Genomic DNA, 24,173 nt, shown 5'->3' on the forward strand with positions numbered 1-24,173 from the left:
AATTTTATAACTGCACGATACTCAATTTTATCCATTTCAAGGGATACAGACAACACTTTTGTTTCAGACAGCTGTATTAAACAAACTACTTGATGTAATGACTTGTAATTTCACATATCTGCTTAAAACAGATGTACCAACTTAGAAAAAGAAAATCTTGCCGATAGTGTTGCCATATATGGTCGAGGCTGAGAACTTTTCAAACCACCCTCGTATGTGGATAATTTGGATCTCCTGCAATGAGTCTTTGGACTCCATGGATGTCCATACAAAAATAATAAGAATACAATAATTTTGCCAAGCTTATAATATCAAATTGCATTGTGTTGGAGTATATGGAAGCAGGGTAATCATAAATAGGTGCATCTTTTAAAATGCTGAATAAAAAATAATATTAAACTGTTACAAATTTCAGTTGAACATTACCTCTGAAAAAAATACTATTTAAACTAACTCATTGAAGGAAAGTAAACCATCTGAGGAGGCATTAGAATTTTCTATTAGTTTTATGAACAAGTTATTTATCTGAAAGTTGAATTACATCCTATAGATTGGATCTCTTTCATTCATTTTTTTGCACTGCTATTCCTTTCCAGTATGCGGTTTTGCTTGCCATGTTACCTGCCAAGATAAGGTTCCTGCAATGTGTCCTGTGCCTGTTGATCAAAGTAAGTACTGCAGTAAACGTTGCATTAGGTACAGTATTGTTGGCATTTGCAATTAGTAACAACACTTTAGTAGCATTATTTCAGAAATCTTGATTTTTTTTTTGTAAGAACGAAAATAATATTTCAAAACTTCTATTTTATCTTGCGAGCATCGAAAATATTAAATTTACTACAAATTTGAGGTATGTTCTGAAAGTATCTATATTGAATGTATATATCAGTGTCAACTGCATACCTATTGTTAAAAAAATGCAGAACATATTCTATAAAATAGACTTGTATATGCAAATAAAATGTTAAATTAATTTACACCAACTAGTTTTGCAGTCTCAGTTGTCTGCTTTCTAAAGATTAGCATTTCTCAAGATCACATTAAATCCAAATGAGTATGCTGATTTTTTCTACCAAAAACTTAATGTAATAAAAAAAATAACTAATGCTGGGTTTATAGGTTGTAATAATTATTTAATAAATCCATTAGTTTTGCCACTTAAGCTAGTGGCTTCTTCTGAGTTAAGGATGAACACACAAATATATAACAAGCATTAAATATGAATCATTACATAACTAAACACTGAATGTGTAGGAACCATTACACAAAAATACAAGTAAAACAGAAACATGTGGAGCATGGAAGCTGGCACATGGTCAGTCATTGTTCAGCAGATGAGCTCGACAGTTTGCAGAAAAATTAAAGTGTAATGTGTTAAAAGATCTAATTAGTGACTTCTAAATGTCACACAAAATCATCCCTTGGTTTCTGTCGAGAATGCCTTATGAGTGGATTACCATTGTAGCCCCCCCCCCTTTGATGTTGCAAGTGCTGAAGTTGTCTTCTATGTATTGCATGGAGCTCTTGTCCCATTCAATGTTGTGTGAGAAATGGAATGCCAGACTTGAGCTGTCTTCTCTTTTGTTATTGATGTCTGCAATATGCTCCTTTTCTCTTATTTTTAAACTTCTCAATGTTTGTCCTATGTAATTAAGGCCACAAGAACTTGGAATATTGTAAACTCCAGGATGTTGGTTGAAATGGTTGTGGTCCTTAGGTGAGTGTAACAGATTTTGTATCATCATAATAGGTTTGAAGGCCATGCTAATGTCATGAAATTTCAAGAGATTTGCAATTTTTATTGAAAGTTCACCAATAAAAGGAATAGAAACCGTTGCTCTGTAATGAATGTCATGGATCTGTTGTGGAGAGATTAGAGAATAGTATTCTTTGTGCCCATTTTTTAGGATATCCATTGCTGGTCAATAGTTGGAAAACAGAATGTAATTCTTCTGTTAATGTTCCTTCATCTTTTTTAATAGAAATCGTTCTCTTTTTTCAGCATATCTACAGTGCCCAATTTTTGTGAAATATGGTGTAACAAGGAGAAACGACCTGTATGAGTTGGCTTACGATACACATCAAGAGAAAGGCCTCTGTTTGCTTTTTTTTCAACAAAACTTATCTAACCTCCAAAAACAGGGATATAAAAAAAAATGTAATGCTTTGTATGAGAAAATTTTAGAATCAAGAGCTACCCTATCCAATGAAAAGGTACTATTTAACTTTGCTGATCACAGCTTGACATTGGTAGAAGCTATCATTTTAAAGAAGGGTTTAATTTTGCAGTTGCACCAGAGCACATTCTAAAAGTAGATATTATTTGCAACTTAGAAAAGGTCCTTTACTTTCTATTAACCTGTTGCAAGTGGCAATAGATTAAAGACTGCGATTGTTCTCTCATCTTCTCATTCTCCTAAAAAGAATATCAACTCCTTAGAAAAAAGAGCACTTTCAACTTTTAAAGAAGAATAAAGGTATTATAATACTAAAGGCTGATAAAGGCAATCCAACTGTGATCTTGAATAAACTGGTTATATGTCCAAAATTTCAATTCTACTTTCTGGCACCTCTACTTACACTCCATTAGATTATGACCCTACTTGGACAAACCATGAAGAAACCAATAACCTTTTATGCAACATGACTACATGACCTACAGAACTTAGAAAAATAATGAAATCCATTCATCCCTTAAATCTTCATTTATATGGTACACCCAAATTACACAAGACTAATAGTCCTCTTCAACCGATCGTAGATGGTATTTGCTCGCCTACTTATATGTTATCTAGACATCTTGCTCTTCTAAAGGAAGACATTAGACATGCAGATGCCTCCATCAAAAATACGCAACACTTTGTAGAATAACTCACCGATGGATTCAAGCTAGTCTGGATATTGTATCGTTATTCACAAATGTTTCTGTAGATGAAGTTATGGTACTTATAGATAATCTGTTCCCTTAGGACATCTCTTAACTATTTAAACACTGTCTCAACTAATTTGTGTGTAGATTTTCCTATTCTGATGTAATAGGAAAATCTACACACAACTTTCAAGCACCTTGCGATGGGAAGCCCTCTATCTCCCCCTTGTGAAAAACTTTGAAAAAGCTTTCTTGTTATCTACAAATTCTAAACCATCACTTTGGTGGAGATATGTAGACAACATATTCATAATATGGAAACACAGTGTGGCTGAGTTCCATGATTTTCTGTCATCTATTAACTCCTTTCACCAAAAAATAATATTCTCTTTAGAACTAGAAAATGAAGGAAAATTACCTTTTCTAGACGTTCTAATTATGGGGAAAAAAAAAAAAAAAAAAAAAACAGAGGCCTTTCTTTTGATGTGTATAGTAAGCCAACTCATACAGGTCATTTCTCCTTGTTACACCATATTTCACAAAAATTGGGCATTGTACATATGCTGAAAAAAGATAACGATTTCTATTAAAAGACATGAAGGAACCTTAACAGCAGAATTACATTCTATTTTCCAACTATTGACCCAGCAATGGATATCCTAAAAAACTGACACAAAGAATACTATTCTCTAATCCTTCTCCACAACAGATCCATGACATTCATTACAGAGAATTGGTTTCCATTCCTTTTATTGGTGAACTTTCAATAAAAATTGCAAATCTCCTGAAATTTCATGACATTAGCATGGCCTTCAAACCCATTATGATGATACAAAATCTGTTACACTCACCTAAGGACCACAACCATTTCAACCAACTTCCTGGAGTTTACAATATTTCATGTTCTTGTGGCCTTAATTACATAGGGCAAACATTGAGAAGTTTAAAAATAAGAGAAAAGGAGCATATTGCAGACATCAATAACAAAAGAGAAGACAGCTCAGATCTGGCATTCCATTTCTCACACAACATTGAATGGGACAAGAGCTCCATGCCATACATAGAAGACAACTTCAGCACCTGCAACATCAAAGGAGCTGCAATGGTAATCCACTCATAAGGCACTCTCGACAGAAACCAAGGGATGATTTTGTGTAACATTTGGAAGTCACTAATTAGATCTTTTAACACATCACACTTTAATTTTTCTGCAACTGTCGAGCTCACCTGCTGAACAATGACTGACCATGTGCCAGCTTCCATGCTCCACATGTTTCTGTTTTACTTGTATTTTTGTGTAATGGTTCCTACACATTCAGTGTTTAGTTATGTAATGATTCATATTTAACGCTTGTTATATATTTTTGTGTTCATCCTTAACTCAGAAGAAGAAGCCACTAGCTTAAGTGGCAAACCTAGTAGATTTATTAAATAATTATTACGACCTAAAAATGCAGTGTTAGTTATTTTTTATTATATTAAACACTATCATTCAAAAATGAAAACTAAAAAAAAACTTTATGATATAACTTTAATGAAACATAAGGACTGTTTATTAAAAAAAGATCATCATTTGTCTGACATTATGCTTTCATCTCGGCTCAATTAAACTGTCTTATATGAGCAAACAGGAGGTAGTGAATGTTAAACATGAGGTAACTTGATGTATAGGAACAGAAGACATGATAATTAAAAAAAAAATAAGACAGATTTAACTTGTGTATGTTTTTATTGGTATAAAATTTTTGCACTAATATCAAGGGAATCATCAGCATGACTTTCAAATTAAACAAGAACAGAAACTGGTATAACCAACAAACAAACATGTACTGCATGTACATAATATAGAGTGTCATGGTCTAATTTGAAAGTCATAAATTTAAATTAATTTTGGAATTTGTGAAGAACTATTTCTGATAAGAGGGATAATTTTAGTCCATTGTTTCGATTTAAATTCAGCCAATGTAGTAAAGTCTCACCATTGTCTTTGTATTATTTTTATGGAGAACCTTAATTTTCTTCCAAAGAACTCGGTGTCTGGTGGTGGTGGTGGTGATAGTATGCTCCGCAAGTCCCACTTGCTCTGGTTCATGGAACTTAACTTAGTCTAAATGTTCATCACAACTTATAGGTTGACTTGTTTGTCCAAAATATGATCCTCTACACTAGCAAGGAATTTGAAATGCTCCAGGGTGAGCTAAAGGTATCACTTGTCTCACTATTACAATGAAAGACAAGATGACAGGGAAACTCTGTTATTATTAATTATCTTGTTGACATATGATTTTGTAAAGCCATTAGTAAGGAAGGTTGACTTGATGTGAGTTATTTCTTGGGAGAGCAGAATTTAAATGAAACAAAGAGAGCATATTCAGTGTGCTTAGGTCTTAATGGTGCCAGAGTTTTGACAATTATGATGGTTTGAAAGCGCATGAAGGTAAAGTCCAGTATGTTTTTTCTTTCTGAATACTGAGAGGTGAAGGCTACCATCTGGTTGATAAAGTAATAGGAGATCTAAATAGGCAATCCGATTGTTTTCTTCTAGCTCAAGAGTGAACTGCATGCAATGGTGAAATGTGTTGACTTTATTGATGAACTCTTGTAGATCTGTACAGGACCCTGCTAAACTGCGAAAACATCATCAGCATATCCATACCTTAGGGACATTTTAGGAATGATGCTATTCAGTATCCATTGTTCAAATCCCTTCCATGAAGTAGTTAGCTAGTATAGTAGAAAGAGGACCACCTATTGATATATCTTCAATTTGTTGGTAAAGTTTGTTTTGGCATGTGAAGTAGCAGAGTCAATGACAAAGTCAAATAGGCTCACAATATCTGCATGGAAATTGTGTTTGATGTAGTTAAGTGTTTGATCTATTTTTATATTTTTTCATTTATTATTATTTTTAAATCTCTTGTTAAAGTTATTTTTACTTTACCTTAATATAATTAGTCCATGACACTCCACATCATTTGCCAGCAGTTTGAGTGTTTCATTGTTGAATATACTGGTGTCTGTTCGTATTGTTTAATTTGAAAGTCATACTGAATATGCTTTTGGATATTTAGGGCAAAATTTTTATACCAGTAAAAAATATATACGTAAGTTAAATCCATCTTATGTTTAATAAACATGAGTTCTTATTATTGTAATAAGAACCTGTGTTCAGTACTCTTTCAAAGACTTATTTCTGCAGCTTTTCTTGAACTTATGGAATAAATATTATATGAAATATATGACATTCTGGTTTGCTATCAAATAATGTTATTGGTTGAAAGGCTAAAACCTGATATAAGTGTTTTCTTTTTTCTGTACATCTCTGATATGTTCACAGATGCAAATTTCTCCAAAGTGACCTATCTCTCTCTCTCTCTCTCTGTTACACAAGCTAAGTTCCTTGAATTTGGCAGTATGTTTGCAAGTATTTCACTTTTTTACAACAGTGATGGACAACATATTCAAATTCAATTTTCCTGCAGATCACAAAAAGAGCTCCAACAAAAAATTTTTCCAAAAAAAATCCCAAATGATCGTCACTATGGATTCTGCCACTGTCGATCAATCAACAGGGGATTGATCCAAATCCCCTGTTGATTGATCAGTAATGCTTACCTATGTCACTATCTCTGGACAAACACTATGGAAAAATTTGATGAGTTTCAGGTGGCAATCTTTGATTATCTCCATGGTTTTCAACAGAGTTTAGCATAAGGGTCTATTAAATAAGTTCCAATCATTTGCCCTACCCCATGACTTCTGCACCTACAACTGGATTACCACATTTCTGACTGGATGCATACTGCATGTAATTGTTTAGGTTCTTGTCCTCTAACTATCTGGTTGACTAGAAACCTAGTACACAGATTTGCAGTTAACAGCACACTACATTTGTCCTTCTCATTCAACAAACCATGTGCTACACAAACTACCACAACCTCCAGAAGAACAATCTCTACTACCCAAAACCTTCTTCTTCAGTGGAATTTGGACAACCTCCTAAGTTTCACTGCTAGTAAAACACAGTTCTGCATTATTTCCATAAAGAATAATCCTTTCTTGCAGTATATACGATCTCTCTTCATACTCTAATCATCACACCTCCCTTAGTATAAGCACATTATCAATGTTGCTTCTTTGGCATCCAAAAAATTAGGATTTCTCTTTTGCTTAGGTTGCTACTTTACCTCTGAACAGTTATTAATCCTATACAAATTTGAAATCCATTTGGGATTTGGTGAAACTTTCTCCCAAACTTGGGAAAAAATTTCACCGAAGGTATTAACAAACTGTGATCTTCCTAATGGTATTATATTTTGTTTTAGCATGAGTTGCCAAAAAAAAAAAAAAAAAAAATTTACAATTTTTGTTATAAGTTTATATAACAACATATAAAAATATGTTGTTATATCATGGTGATAGTTTTGATGCAGTCTTATGTATTAAAGGATAAGAGAAAGGCTTTGAGGGATAAATGAACAACTACTAACACCTAAACTTATCTACATGTCTAAATTTAGTGTATATTGAAATTTATTTAGTAACTTTAAGTTTAATTAGCATTTATATTAATTCCAACTTTTTTTTATAAATTAAATGTCATGCCCTACAATAATTAATTAAAAGAAATAATGCATTGTACTAACATCTTAATTTGAATTTTTTCCAGCAAAACGACCAGTTGGCATTGATCCTACAAGAGGTATTGGTACTGCTTATGAAGGTTATGTAAAGGTAGATTATCTATCAAATTTATTTCATTAATTTTTCTAAAACAACATACATGTTACAGTCATTTTTATTAGGAGTAATTTTATTTTTTTTGTTATCATATTTTAAGAAGCATGATTGTATTACCTTTCTACTTCATTCTTTATTAGTATTTTATTTCTCAGTTTTAAATGGTGTTATAATATAACTTTATATATATTATTATTATTATTATTGCATCCTCCATGGCGTCAGCAGACTCGTCGTAGGAGGTTCATTCAACCGACAATGTATCTATCATACCAAATCTTAAAATCCTTAATACTCCCTGCATTAACATTCTGGTAATGTGTTCCATTTACTCCTCACACCCATCTTCATCACACTCTTACGTAACTTCCAGGGATGGCTTCTGGTTTTTCTCCTCTTGCCGTCTACTCATTTTATAATCCCATCTGGATTAATCCAATAAAATCCTCTTACTAACTTAAATGTCTCTATCATATTACCTCTTTTCCTCCTTTCCATCAAACTCTGCAGTCCACATTTATTCAACTTCTCTCCATAGCCAGCATTCCAAAGTCCTGATAATGTCTTAGTCACTCATCTCTGGACCTTCTCCAATGTTGTTACATCATACTGAAAAGCAGGTGACCAAATTTGAGCACAATAGTCCAAGTGTGGTCTGACCAGTTCTTTATACAGTGTGCACAACCACTTCCTTATCTCTACATGTTAGAGTACTCCTTATCATAGCATCACTATGAAGTGCAGTCTATGCAATACTTGCAATATTCACTTGGAAATTCTTTATATATCAGATTGTTGTAGTCTGGTATGGATTCTTCACAAATACATTCTATACATGAACTTCAAACCAACTTGGAAATTATCTTCTTTCCTACCATCTACCAAGGAAAAATTGCCACCTCTAAACTTCAGTCTACTGTCAACCATCCATACTGCAGGAGGTGAATCTCATCCACCTCCTGCAGTACAGCACAGTCATTATAGTACACAGCCTTATATTTCTGCACTCCAAAACAACACCTGTTACAACAACTTCCACTTATTAATATTAAAATTATAATCCCCCTCATTTGTTCAAGTCAAAGTTTATTCAAATCTTCCTGAAGGGAATTAACATCAGCATTGCTACTTATAATTCTCCCAACTTTGCATGCTATAGTGATGCCTTATCATAAGCATTACAATGTAATAATTATATTTGCACAGAAAGAAATTCCTGTTATTATAAAATAATGATTTATTTATTTTGTATGATGATACAATGGCCCTGAGCCCCTTTCACAGGGAGGTACGGCACCATCTCAATCCCCCTAATTTTATCCTGGCTCGGAACCAGCATAGCTGACAAATCAGGCCTATTGCTGGGTCTTAAGTATTCTTGACTATAATCCGTGTGTGTTCACAGGGCTAGGTTGCCTGCTCTGGGGGACGAAAAACCTGAGTTTCCTGGTGAAGAAACTCTCTATGAGACCTATGAGCTAACCCTATAACTTAACTCACTTTCCGTTGAAACAAACCAGATAAAGGTTCCTTACTTCACGGACGAGAATTGAACCCAGATCTTTCCGACCAAAGGGCTTCGTCTATAACGACTGAGCTATGGAAGCTATAAAATGATGAAACATATACATAAGGAGAAAAAAAAGAGCTCAAACGATTTGCTATTTTCAGTTTAGTCCAGAACAATTTGCAAATTATTATTTTGAAAATGAGAAACAAACACAAAACAGTGGGTGACATTAAGACTGCATGATTTCATATAAAACACTTTAAAATCAGATAAACATAAAGAATTTCCTAAGGACCATAAAACGTTTAAATTTTAAAATGTAGATCAAAATGCATTACATGTGAACTCAGAATAGAAGTTTTCTCATGAGAAGAGAATTAATTCCTGGATTCAGAGTAATATAGCTTTGAATTGGTCATATGTATTATTTATTTCTCAGTTTTGAATGCCTTTATGTAATACTTATTACTTGTTATGTATTCACAAAGGAAAGAAATTCAAAATATGAATCACAAGAATGCATTGCTTAGTATGAGTATACTTCCTGAGCCTCCGTAGCTCAGTCGGTATAGACAAAGCCCTTTGGTCAGAAAGACCCGGGTTCATTTCCCATCCATGATGTGAGGAACCTTTATTTGGTCTCTTTTGACTAAAGGTTAGCTGGTCTCATATGGAAATAGAGGGTTTTTTCACCTGGAAGCTTGGGTTTTTCGCCCCTCAGAACAGACAAACCAGTCCTGTGAAAACATACAGATCTACAGTCATAAAATACATACTTAATTCCTCATTAGGAGTGCTCAACCAATCCTAAGAAATGGGGGAGGAAAGGGAGAAACCCATACAAAATAAATAAGAATACTTCCTGGGGTCTCAGTCACTGGAGAATGCACTTAAATAGAGAAAGTTCTATGATAAAATGTTCATGAAACAACATGAAAGAAAGAAACTTATTAGTCATTACATTAAGTAAAAATACACTAGTTTCACGACCTAAAATGGAACTGGCAGCTTCTTCAGGATCAAAACATTAAAAAAAACTATAAACAGATAAATCACAAATTTGATTAAATGCCAAAAAATCATTACAATACAAATAAAGAAATTCATGACAAAGCATGAGGTTAACTTATGAGCTGGCATGAAGGTAGTGTATAGATTGAGTCATGCTATTTGTTCAGAAGTTCATCTAAGGTAGGGTATGGACATTCTTTATATATCAGATTGTTGTAGTTTGGCATGGATTCTTCACAAATATATTCTGTACACGAACTTCAAACCAACCTGGAAATTATCTTCTTTCCTACCATCTACCAAGGAAAAATTGCCACCTCTATTTCCTTGCCTATCATTTATCAAGTGCCCTGCTCCTGTTGACTTTGTTATTTTGGAAACATGCTGGCCATCCGGCTACGATTGGAATCCATGAACATCAAAACCACATCAAATTTTTAGAATCAAAAGGTTCTGGCCTTGCTTCCCACCGAGATACTAAACATAGAGTTTTTTGGAATCAAACCAAGATTTTGCACTACAGTAAATTTAAATTTGATCATCTTGCAAAACCCTGCAACATCACCCTATTCTTAACTGCTTGGATTGCATGCCTGTCTCAAAATTCTGGGAAGTAATTACCACTGTTCATTATTATTATTTTTTTCATCAATTATTAGTGAGCATTGAATTACAGAGCTATATTTGGTTCCCTTGAACTCTAATAGTGCATTCTTCTTTTCATTCAGCTTTGACTGAGACACGAAGAAGTATACTTATTCTGTATGACTCATTCTTGTGATCCATATTTTAAATGTTATAGTCAGTGTTCTGTACTCATCTTGAATGAAGCTCATGTTAAAATGAGCAAAATATATTAAATTCTAAAATGCTGACCATACATGTTTCTATAAAATGTCTTATGATAACCAAATATTTTCATTGTTAACCCAGTCCTGTGTTCATGACTGCCTGATGAAAGAGAAGCTAAATATTAGAGAGGTTGGCAAATGCTAGGATCCAGGATTATATTGCTAACAATAGAACTTTCTGCAAGGATCAACATGAGTGTATGATAGGAGTAATCCTGTCATGTCATGACAGATGCAATCTTTGAGTGTGATCAAAGATTGCATCTGTTATGTTTTAGCAATTTATTTGTATGTTACAACAGGGCGACAAGAAGTGGCTAAGATATAAACCTTTGGTAAATTGCTGCATGGCAACTTGGAATTTAAATTGAAGTGGTGCATTGGCTGTCTGATAGGGATCAACAAGTTGTGTATGGGATTGGATCTCATACACAACAAGAGGGAATTCACTAGTGGTGTATACCATAGGGATATATTTTAAAGCCATTGTGTATCACTTATATGTTTATAATATTGTCAGAGATTTAAATGGAAATATGCAGTTGTTTATAGATGATGCAAAGTTGGGGGAAGATATGAGGAGAAACGTATATTGCAGGATTATGGCAATAGACTCATTATATAGAAACATGAATGGGACTACTAATTCAATGTTGAAAGGCAAGAGTGGGATGTAAATCCAAACTATTAAATTAGATTCATTAATATTAGCACAGTATAATGATTAAAATAGTTACAGAATAATAACATTTATGTAGGGAAAATATTTGCTTAATGCATACAGAATTTTCAGTGAGGTTTCATAGGCATTGTAAATACACACATATGAAAAGTGATGAACAAATTAGAATAACACTTTAAATCTATGTATATATGATAATATTTGATATTAACAGTATGATAACCCCATCTATAACTATTGCAATTCTAAGAAATAATTTATGAATGTTATGCCTAGTGCATAACTCATGGCATGCCAAACTAGACTTCATTCAAATTATTTGACTTTGTCATAAATGCAGGTTATTTTTCTTGTCAAAACAAGTTTGATAAATAGATAGAAAGAACCGTTATGGAGTCTTTTGTTTCCACACACTAGCAAATTATTATATAGAACATTTTGATATTTTCATGCCGGATGGGGCATTGCTCGGTTAAACAAGGCCCCGTTGTTTTTGCCAGGGAACCAGGGAGAACAACGAAAAGTCAGCTACTGGAACAAATCTGAAAGCACACCCCAACTCAACATCACCAGAGTTAAAGATCGGTACTATCAACATAAGAAGCCTGAATGGCAAAGAAATGTAGCTGAGGAATTAGTTAAGTACCAGATCGACATAATAGGGGTGACTGAAACAAAAAAGACAAAAACTGGTGAGATCTTTCTGAACAATAAATACAAAATGTTATATTCAGGAAATGACAATCAAGGAAAAGAAGGAGTAGCCATAGTATTCAACACAAAATACGAGGCTAATCTTCTTGAATGGCAGGCAGTCTCAAGTAGAGTGATGTGGGCAAATATCAGAATGGAGAATTGGACAATGAGAATTATTTGTGCCTATGGTCCCACAAATTCTACTAAGGTAGAAGTGGAGGAATTTTTTGATGCTTTAGGAAAAAAAAGAAACGTTGGTCCTTGTTGGGGATCTAAATAGCAGAGTAGGAAATGATTGTCAGACATACAAAAATATTTTGGGAAAATTTGGAGAAATGAGCAAAGCCAATAATAATGGCAAATACCTTTTGGATTTCTGCTCGGGACATGGACTGGTTATTACTAACACCATGTTTCAACATAGAAATGTGCACAAATTCACATGGAGAGAAGAGGCAAGGAATAAGAAAAGTCTCATTGACTATGTTATTGTTGATAGTGATGTTTTTTCCTGGTGCAGGACACCAGAGTGTACAGAGGATTTGAAATTGGAAGCGATCACTATTTAGTCTTGAGCAGGATAAAAGTGAATTTCGTATTGAAAAAAATAACATGTAAGAAAGTTTTAAAGTGAATAAAACTTGAGCAGCTCTCAGATGTGAACTGTAGACTAAAATACACAAAGATTATTGAAGAAAAAATGAAAGAGTTTGAGAACAGGAACCAAACCTTGGAGATTCAGTGGCAAGCCTTGAAGAAAACCCTGATTGATTCAGCCAGAGAGGCATGTGGTGGTCTGCAAGGATAGAAAAATCAGAACTCCATGGTGGACACAGGAAGTTAAAGAGGCAGTGAAGGAAAAGAAGAAAGCATATCAAAACTTCCTGGCAAATAAATCAGCTTGTGCTCTTAGAGAATACAGAGACAAATGTAAGAAAGCTAAACACTGTGTAAAACTAGCTAAACAAAAGTCATGGGAGGACTTTGGGAAGAACATAGAAAATAAATATCAAGAAGGTAGTAAGATATTCTTCAGAATATCTTACTACCTTCTTGAAGAAGCTCAGAAATGGAGGAAAGAGTGCTGTCAAAGGAGTTAGAGGTGATAAAGGTTACATGAAAACAGGAGAAAAAGATGTCCTTGAAGTATGGAGTAATTACTTCGAAAAATTGCTAAATGAAACAAGCAGTAATACCACAGTGGTAAAAAACACTCAACAGGCATACAGTCAGGAATACATATCCATACTTGAAGTAGAAAAAGCCGCTTGAAATGTGGAAAGGCAGCAGGAGTAGATGATATTCGACCAGAAATGCTGAAGTATGGTGGTATAAAAGTCTTACAGTGGCTGCACTGCATAGTTCAGAAAGCCTGGACAGAGGGACGAATTCCCAATGATTGGAGCAGAGCTGTAATAGTAGCCATATACGTAGGCTGTTCAATAAGTAATAAGACTATTATACAGAAAACAGATTACCTTTAATCGTCATCATTTACATGGTCTTTTTCAAAGTAACTACCGTGAGACTCGATGCATTTGTCCCAACGTTGTGTCCACTTCTTAAACACATGTGAGAGTTCTTTCAAAACCGCCTCCGTAGCTTTTACACATGCTTTGTTGCTTTCGAAATGGCGACCTCTTATTGGTTTCTTGATTTCTGGATTATTGGTTTCTTGCGATTTCTGGCTGAGGAAACAGCCAGAAATCGCATGGTGCGAGATCAAGACTGTATGGAGGGTGTGGAAGGATATCTGTGTTGTTCTTCTGCAAAACGTCCACTACACAACCAGCAACATGTGGCCTTGCATTATCGTGGTGCAATAAGAAGCCATTCTTCAGCAATGGACTCTTCCTTTTGACGTGCTTGATGATAATCGCTACTGTGTTTATCATTGTCTCTTTGATGGACGTTGAAGATCTTCCCTCACGTTCAAGATCTTCCACATTTTGACTTCCTTCCTTAAAAGTTTTGTGCCAGCGAAAAACACTTGCCCTCGACATTGCTTCATCGTGGAAAGCTTAACGTATCATGTTAAAAGTGTCCGATGCCGATTTTTGCAAACGCACAAAATTTAATCACATAACACTGTTCCAAGGATGCTTCCATTTCGAAGACTGGTCGCGCCTCGTAGACGCGCCGATGAGTACTTGCGTTTAGTCACGTGACACTCTGGCACATCAGCCTGTATACGCCATCGATCAACTCTTTTGTTAATACAGATAGCAACATTTCTTTATTCCACAGAAATTAATATTGTGATGAGTGGTTTCGTCACAGTAAAATTAGTCTTATTACTTATTGAACAGCCCACGTATAAAAAGGGAAATAAAACTGAATGTGAGAATTACAGAGCTATTTCATTACTGAGTGTTCCTGGTAAGATATATGCAAGTATACTTGAGCAAGGGTTGTGAAGGATTGTGGAAGAGAAGCTTCGTGAAGAACAAGCTGGATTCAGGCCAAATAGAAGCTGTCAGGATCAGATTTTCATTTTATGACAGATAGTTGAGAAAGCATGGGAATATAACAAAGATCTGTATTTAAGTTTTGTAGATCTGGAGAAGGCATATGACAAGATGCCAAGCGAAAAGCTATTCTAAACACTACAGTTATATGGTGTCAATGGGGCATTATATCAAGCAATACTTAGTCTTTGTATGAGTTGTAAGTCAGCAGGTAGAATTGAAGGAAGTACAAGAAGATGGTTTAATGTTAAATCTGGTGTCAGAGAAGGATGTACATTATCCCCTCTGTTATTCATTATCTCTATGGATCACATTATGAAGGAAAGTGGTATTAAACATGAATTCAGAATTGGAGATGTTAATGTCAGCTCTTTGCTTTATGTGAACGATGTTATACTTCTAAATAAATTTGCTACAAGTCTGCAAGATTCCCTGACTAAATTGAATGACTGTTAATAGATATGGTATGAAGGTCAGCATTAAAAAGACAAAGACAATAAAAATAGGCAGAAACATTGAAAATATCAACTGCGTTGTGAATGGAGAACCTATAGAACAAGTAAAACATTTCAGCTACTTAGGCACAATTTTTACTGAAGATGGTAAATTAAATATGGAAATAGACAACTGAATCTACAAAACTGGTATGGTAGGAAATCAACTGAATAAATTTATATGGAATAAGAGAGAAATTAGCCAAAACACTAAATTAGCTGTATACAAGACAGTGTTCAAACCAATTTTAACTTATGGATCTGAGAGCTGGGTCAGAAAGTTAATGTTAAATCTGGTGTCAGACAAGGATGTACATTATTCCCTCTGCTATTCATTATCTCTATGGATCACATTATGAAGGAAATTGGTATTAAACACTTGACCGAAAAACTAGAGACCGCAGATATGAGAGTCCTGAGATAGATTAAGGGCATGAACAGATGGCATCAATGGCAATATCATATTAAAAACAATGATATTAGCAAAGAACTTGACATTGTCGGCATCCAGGAATGCATTAGCAGAGCTAATCTCAGGTGGTATGGTCACTTAAACAGAATGGGCGAGGAAAGATTAGCAAAACAAGTGTTCTCTGCCAGGTTTTCAGGAAAACGATCCAGAGGAAGACCAAGATATAGGTGGATTCATACCGTACAATGTGCCTTAGACAATAGAAATATAAGATCTGATAATGATAATATTGGAGGCTTGACAAGTAACAGACTGATTTGGAGAAAAATTGTAGATAGAAAGTTAGTAATGATGTAAATTTTTCATGTAGTATTATCATGTCCTGTACACCTCTTGAGGGTACATGTCAGGAATTTGATGATGATGATGAACATTTTGAATAACATAAACTTAATATTTCTTCTCCTAAGCCTTCTATTTGTTACTGATATTTTGATGATGTATTTGCTGTTTAGAACCCTTCCTTGTTAGATCTTCATGAATTTCTTGAGAAAATTAATTTAGTACATACCAGAATTAAATTTACCCAAAAAAATTAATTGAAATCAATTTCTGGACATTCTTTACTTATGGTTTCATATGCAATTCTCTGTATATGGAAAAACAACTCAGTGAAAAATACATTAATTCTGCATCACATCACGTACCGTGTCAGAAATATAGTGTTATTAAAAATTTGATTCCCTATCCACATATATTGATACTAGGTTCTACTGTTTCTGTTTTAAATAAAGAACTGTCCTTCATCAGAGCTGCATTCATCTCTAATGGACACAATACCAAAATAATCAACAAAATAATTAATAATTACAGCCTTCATATAAATCCTCCTCTAGAAGAGATCTCTAGAGGAGGATTTGGATGAATATTCCTTATGTAAAGGGAATGTTGGAAAGAATTGTGAGATCATCATCATTAATCATCAAATTCCTGATATTACCCTCAAGAGGTGTACAGGATATGATAGTATTACATGAAAAATTTACGTCATTTTTACTGACTTCCTATCTACAAGTTTCCTTCAAATTAGTCTGTTACCTGTTAAGACTTCAATATTATCAGATCTTATATTTCTATCTTCTAAGGCATTTTTTACTCTATCAACCCACCTATATCTTGGTCTTCCTCTGGGTCTTTTTCCTGCCAACCTGGCAGAGAACACTTGTTTTACTAATCTTTCCTCTCCCATTCTGCTTAAGTGACCATACCACCTGAGATTAGCTCTGCTAACTTATTCCTGGATGCTGACAATGTCAAGTGCTTTCCTGATATCCTCATTTTTAATATGATATTGCCATTGATGCCATCTGTTCACGCCTCTAATCTTTCTCAGGACTCTCATATCTGCAGTCTCTAGTCTTTGATCAAGTCTTTTACTTCTGACCCAGCTCTCAGATCCTTAAGTTAAACCTGGTTTGAACACTGTCTTGTATACAGCTAATTTAGTGTTCCGACTAATTTCTCTCCTATTCCATATGAATTTATTCAATTGATTTCCCACCATACCAGCTTTGCTGATTCTGTTGTCGATTTCTATATTTAATTTACCATCTTCACTAGAAATCGTGCCTAAGTAGCTGAAATGTTTTACTTGTTCTATAAGTTCTCCATTAACAACACAGTTGATATTTTCAATGTTTCTGCCTATTTTCATTGTCTTTGTCTTTTTAATGCTGACCTTCATACCATATCTATTACAACAGTCATTCAATTTAGTCAGGGAATCTTGCAGACTTGTAGCAAATTTATTTAGAAGTATAACATCTTCCACATAAAGCAAGGAACTAAGATTAACATCTCCAATTTTGATATCAGGTTTAATACCACTTTCCTTCATAATTTGATCCATAGAGATAATGAATAACAGAGAGGATAATGTACATCCTTCTCTGACACCAGATTTAACATTAAACCATCTTCTTGTACTTCCTTCAATTCTACCTGCTGACTTACAACTCAAATAAAGACTAAGTATTGCTTGATATAATGCCCCATTGACACCATATAACTGATAACTGTAGTGTTTAGAATAGCTTCTCTCTTGGCACCTTGTCATATGCCTTTTCCAGATCTACAAAACTTAAATACAGATCTTTGTTATATTCCCATGATTTCTCAACTATCTGTCATAAAATGAAAATCTGATCCTGACAGCCTCTATTTGGTCTGAATCCAGCTTGTTCTTCACCAAGCTTCTCTTCCACAATCCTTCTCAACTGTTGCTCAAGTATACTTGCATATATCTTACCAAGAACACTCAGTAATGAAATAGCTCTGTATTTCTCAGATTCAGTTTTATTTCCCTTTTTATATATGGGTACTATGAGAGCTCTACTCCAATCATCTGGAATTTGTCCCTCTTTCCAGGCCTTCTGAATTATGCAGTGCAGCCACTGTAAGACTTTTATACCTCCATACGTGAGCATTTCTGGTCGAATATCATCTACTCCTGCTGCCTTTCCACATTTCAGGCTTTTGACGGCTTTTTCTACTTCAAGTATTTACATGTATTTCTGACTGCATCCTTGGTCAGTTTTACCACTGTGCTGTCGTCACTGCTTGTTTAATTTAGCAATTTTGCGAAGTAATTATTCCATACTTCGAGGATATCTTTTTCTCCTGTTTTCATGTCACGTTTATCATCTCTAATTTCTTTTACAGTACTCTTTCCTCCATTTCTGAGCTTCTTCAACAACCTCCAGAATATCTTGTTCCCTTCTTGAAATTTATATTTTATGTTCTTACTAAAGTCCTCCAATGACTTTTGTTTAGCTAGTTTACACAGAGTTTAGCTTTCTTACATTTGTCTCTGTATTCTCTAAGAGCACATGCCGACTTATTTGCCAGAAACTTTTCATATGCTTTCTTCTTTTCTTTCACTGCCTCTTGAACTTCCTGTGTCCACCATGGAGTTTTGATTTTTATGTCCTTCCAGACAACCTCACCACCTGCCTCTCTGGCTGAATCAATCAGTTTTTTCTTCAGAGCTTGCCACTGAATCTCCAAGGTTTGGTTGCTGTTCTCAAACTTCACTTAAAGGAAGCACTTAACGGCTTCTCTTTGGCATATCCAAATTGCCATCATTACTACTCTTGTGCTAAGGGACCATTATTAAGTAAAATAAGGGTTACTTGAACACAGCACTGCAATACTGTCTGATAACCAAGATGGCTACTAAGTGATTAACAGGTATGTAGTTTATACAGTACAGCGTGGATATTATTATTATTACATGCCACCTCCAGGGAGTCCTTGAAAGAGTCATTGCTTTTTGATTTCTGCGATTTGAAATGTGATTTCTTTCTTGCTTCCTTGCGGTGTGTGAGAGCATTCCAGTTACGTAGAGTTTAGTGGATGTGCATGTGCTGTCATCGACAATCACAGCTGTGTTCCTGTTCGTTTAAACTTTCCAATTGTTGTCCCAGTTGTTGTGAACAGTGATAAATTTCTGCTTTAAATTTTCTCTAAATTTTTTGGCAAATTATGGCTGAAAATCGTTGGCATTGCTACAATATTGCATACAAGCTGCGTGTGATTGTAGTTGTGTATTAGATATTTGTTGAAAGTAGACCTACTTATTACTGTATATTTGAAATACTGTAAATTCGTTATAATATTCAGTGTTAAAGTTTTTTTCCTAAAAAATGTGTACAAAAAAGGGGGTGTGTCTTAATTGCTCACTTAACAAGAGCAGTGTCCTAGAAATTAGTATTTTGTGATGATACCATGAAGTTTCTTGTAATCCTCACAAGAATGGATCCAATAGATAATGTTCTCATAATTTCTTGCAAACATTGCTTCTTAGAAATTACATTGTATTGCAGATCTGGATGTATATAATCTGGAAGTGTTGACTCTTTCTTTGCTACAGAAAGATCAGCTGTAGAATACTTCAGTTCTTTATGGAATAATCTGTTTTCAGAAGTGACAGGCAGAGGAAAGCACCTGGTTAGATACGAAATGTTTTGAAAAGAATTTGCATTTGAGAAACATACTTGAGGTGTATAACTTTTAGCTATACTCGTATCTTGGTATTACTGACTGTTACTGCAATTACCAAATGTAATTATTGTTTTATACATATGATGAGAATAAGCAAGCACCTTGTTTAACCCAAGAAGTGTATCATAACTTGATTAGTGTATATGTTTTTGGAAAAGTTCAGAATCACATAACTTTATAAATTAAAGTCACATAATTTTACTGAATAATATCACATGTAGTATTAAGCATTATAAAATATGAAGTTTCAAGTCATATTTTAAGCTATATAAAGTGAATATAGACCATGATATGATCCGTATTCTTGAATATAGAATACAGAATGATGATGGTAGTGGCGATTCACTGTAGTTGGTGGATTAAGTGGTGGAGACGAAGAGTTGTAGAGTAGGTGCCCTCCCTTGATGAGTCTTTGGACTCCTTCGAGGTGTCACATAATAATAATAATATGATACATTTCATTAGATATGGTTTTAGCTTCATCAGGTCAATTATTATATAAATGTTTCTGAAATATCTTAAATGTAATAAGATAACTGAACTGAAATGAACAGAGCACTGTTTTTTTTAAAAAACAGAATGTGCAAAAATATTTAAATCATTCCTTATGTGTGCGGTCTTGCTATTGTCTTTGTTGTATCACCTGCTTAGCCATTTTAAAGGTACGGAAGTATAACTGCTCCTTTATAGGACCATGCTTTTCCATTAAGTTATTGTATTTCTTCTCACTTTATGGTTAACTTAATTATGTATTTTATTTATTTATCGTTTTATTTATTATTATTATTTCTTTTAAGGTTACATGGTGATCAGCATTCATATTGTAAATTTAGGGACACAAAAACACATGTGTTGAACAGATTATTTTATTAATTACTAATAAAATAAAACTTGGATGTTTCGACCCCTGTATTGAGGTCATCATCAGAAGAGTACAAGTGTATAAGGCACCAAGCTACATGCACATGTCCTGTATACCGGTAAACTAAATCTATGTAGTTAATTAATCCTTTTCCTAGCCTGACCTCTAGTGATAAAAAAAAAAAAATAATAATACATAATAAATAAATAAATAAAAAATAAATAATAATAAAAAAAAAAATCAATAAATGAATACAACTACAATAAACTGCTCAAGTCCTCATGTATTAATATTCTTCTGGATAGTTCTGATTGTTATAATATGATTTCTTTCAGTTGCTGTTGAATGTTACAAAAACTTCACCAGGTTGTCTTCTTGTAGTGGGATTTTTCTATGGCTACTATAGGTTGTTATACAGGTTGTAGATGGGTCCTCCACATTCTTGAAATGGTTAGGCCATCATTTTTGTTGAGATTTGGGTTGTGTTTGAGCATTTCACATGACTCTTGAAATTTTTTCTCAAACCAGGTTTTGGTGCGGTGTAGGGACGTGGTATTTTTCCAATCACTTCTGTGGTATGTTTGGAGTGCGTGGTCAGAAAGGCCGGTTTTTCCAAAATGGAGGTATTTAATGTGTTGTTTGTGTTTGTCTTGTCTGATTGGGATATTTCGCCCTGTTTTTGCCCTGTATGTATGGTATGTTACATGTGCATTGTATTTTGTATACCCCTGGGTGGGCTAGGTGTGGAAGAGGATCTTTGAAGAACTGAGTAGGTGTCTTAACTTATTTGGGAGTTAAAAGGTGGTTTTAATGTTGTATTTATGTAGTGTTCTGTCTATTTTTTCAGCAATGCCTCTAACATAAGGAATGGCAATAGCATTCCTGAAATCTTTTTTGTTCTTACTGGTATCTTTATGGAGGATCTTGTGAATAGTTTTTTTACTGTATCCATTTTTTATAAATGTTTGGTTGATGATCTTGTATTCCTGGTTTAGAGCCTGTTCATTAGAACAAATAGTTAGAGCTCTGTGTTTAAGGATGCTTATGACATTTTTTTGTGTTGGGTGGTGGTAAGAATTTTTGTGTATGTATTGGCCTGTGTGTGTAGGTTTGCAGTAAACTGAGAAGGAGAGACAGCCAGAGGGAAGATGTGTGACAAGTGTGTCTAGGAAAGGAAGAGAGTTGTTTTTTTTTCCATTTCAATGGTGAATTGGATATGTTTGCGTTGTTTGTTTAGGTGGCTAAGGAATGTATTTAGAGCTTCGCGGCCATGGGGCCAAATGGTGAAAATATCGTCGATGTATCTGAGCCAAATTTTGGGTTTTAGACATGCTGTCTCTAGAGCACATTGCTCAAAGTCTTCCATATAAAAGTTAGCTATTGGTGGGGAAAGTGGTAAGCCCATGGCTGTACCTTCTTTTTGAAGGTAAAAATTGTTTTGCCACACGAAATATCCAGAGTGGAGTACGTGGGCAAAGAGGGCTGTGATGTCGTGTGGAAATATGTTCTGTAGGAGCAAGATAGTGTCATTGATTGGGACATTGGTGAAAAGGGAAGTTATGTCAAAGCTGACTAATAAATCTTGGTCGTTGAGTGTAATGTTTTTAATTTTATTAATGAAATGTTGTGTATTTTTTATGTAGGAAGGGGGAATGACCTACCAATTCCTTGAGTGTGGCTGCTAATTTTTTGGCTAAGTGATAATTTGGGCTGTCAATTCCTTCAACAATCGGATGTATAGGTGTGTCTGATTTGTGTATTTTTGGCAGGCCATAAATTCTGGGTGCACGGGCATAATGAAGTATTAATTTTTTTGTTGTTTCTTCAGGCCATGTGTGGACGGATTTGATTAATTCCGTTTTCTTTTTGTTACGTTTTGTGGGGCTGTAGTTTACCATTGGGTAGGTGTTGTGGTCCGATATTAAATGGTTCATTTTTTCAATGTATGGTGTACGGTCTAAAAGGTCTTATTTATTATTATTTTTTAATATTCCTGTGTCCAGGGAAAGATGTGTATGCAGACGGGGATGCTTGAGAAAAGATTAAGAAAAATCATTGATGATATACTTGGGGAAGAACACCAAACTTATGAACAATCTTCAGATGTTGTATCTGCTGTAGCCTAGCCTTTTAAATCTATGAAAGTGTAACTGCTCCTTCTATACATTACGAAAATTATGGATACAACTACCATGTTGTTGTAAAACATTAAGTTTAATATAAACCAAAAACACTTGACGTTTCGACCTTCTGGAGGTCGAAACGTCGAGTGTCGAAAATTAAGGTCATCTTCTGGAGTATACGTATATATACAAAGAAACAAGCTGCACTACAATCTACATGGCATGCTAAAGATACTGATTAACCGTTAAAACTATTTGCCTGACCTCTGATGCTAAAAAAAAAAACATCACCACATCAAAGCTAGAATCCTGTTATTATTATTATTTATTAGGTTACAAAGTTAAATTAAGCTGGAGAGTAACATGTTCATCCAGAAAATAATAGATAAATAGATAACCAGAAAATAAAATTACTTATATAAGTATACATATAAATTGCAACTAGCATGGATAGTGGCCAATAAAAAATTGCTTAGAGTCCTAAAGTCAGGGTTTGCTGAAACTAAGTCGGCTGAATGTGTGCCATCCAAATTCTTGGGATTTTTAATCCCTCAGGGCTTTGGGGCTTAAAAATCCCAAGAATTTGCCTCACAGTTAAGGCACTTATGATGCTTTCTAGAATTTTAAGAATCTTTAGAACATTATATCAGCAGGGCTGATAAGTGTTCTAAAGATTACTAAGTGTCCAGGCAAAGATTTATGCATGACTGCTTGAGAAAAGATTAAAAAAAAAGAAAAAAAATTCGGTGACAACAAACTTGGTGAAGACCACCAAGCTTGTGATGAATATCAAGATTTCATGCTAAATTCAGATCAAGTGGAGTGTGATATGATTAGATTTTTACTTTAAGTTCAATAGTTTTGAAAAGTGTGAATCTGTTAGGAAGAATGGATATGGATATTTAAGTAGATCCAAAAAAGTCATAAGATGCCAGTTGTTATTATTTTTACAGTTAATGCTCACTATAGCAAACATCATTGAAACAAACTTATACAGTATAATAAAATACTAAAAGTCATGATAAAATCCCACAGACAGAATGCTCTTTTAAAGGAAATTCATTGTATCAGAACATCCTTACAATTCCTTACAAGTTTGCTGTAGTGGGAGTTTACTGTATGTATTTACATCCATGGAGTTCAGTTCCAATACTTTAGAAATTGCAATCATAGGATCTCTTTTAACCAAAGTCGATTATTCATGGATTTTATTAATGAAATTCAAAAAGCTTAATTTACAAGGGTGGTCTGAAAATAATTAAAAAAATGAATTTATAATCTCAAAATTATTTATATTTTGCAACATGATCTCCCTGAAGACTAATACATTTATTCCAGCGATGCTCCAGCACCATTATCCCATCCCTGTAATGGTTCTCAGTAAGATCTGCAA

At 34.3% G+C, this 24,173-nt stretch overlaps 1 protein-coding gene across 1 annotated transcript in view; it reads left to right on the forward strand.

Annotated features, from left to right (window-relative positions):
• LOC150101467 (serine/threonine-protein kinase Genghis Khan-like) overlaps positions 1–24,173 on the forward strand; it is an 896,778-nt gene that overhangs the window by 539,432 nt on the left and 333,173 nt on the right. The window contains 2 exon segments of the mRNA XM_090400803.1: positions 597–668; positions 7,539–7,603. Coding sequence (XP_090256929.1) covers positions 597–668; positions 7,539–7,603 — 137 coding nt within the window.

This window comes from Typopeltis vanoorti, chromosome 11, assembly GCF_054136105.1.
Source record: "Typopeltis vanoorti isolate ZY-2024b chromosome 11, IOZ_Tvanoo_1.0, whole genome shotgun sequence".
Classification (NCBI taxonomy): Eukaryota; Metazoa; Arthropoda; class Arachnida; order Uropygi; family Thelyphonidae; genus Typopeltis; species Typopeltis vanoorti.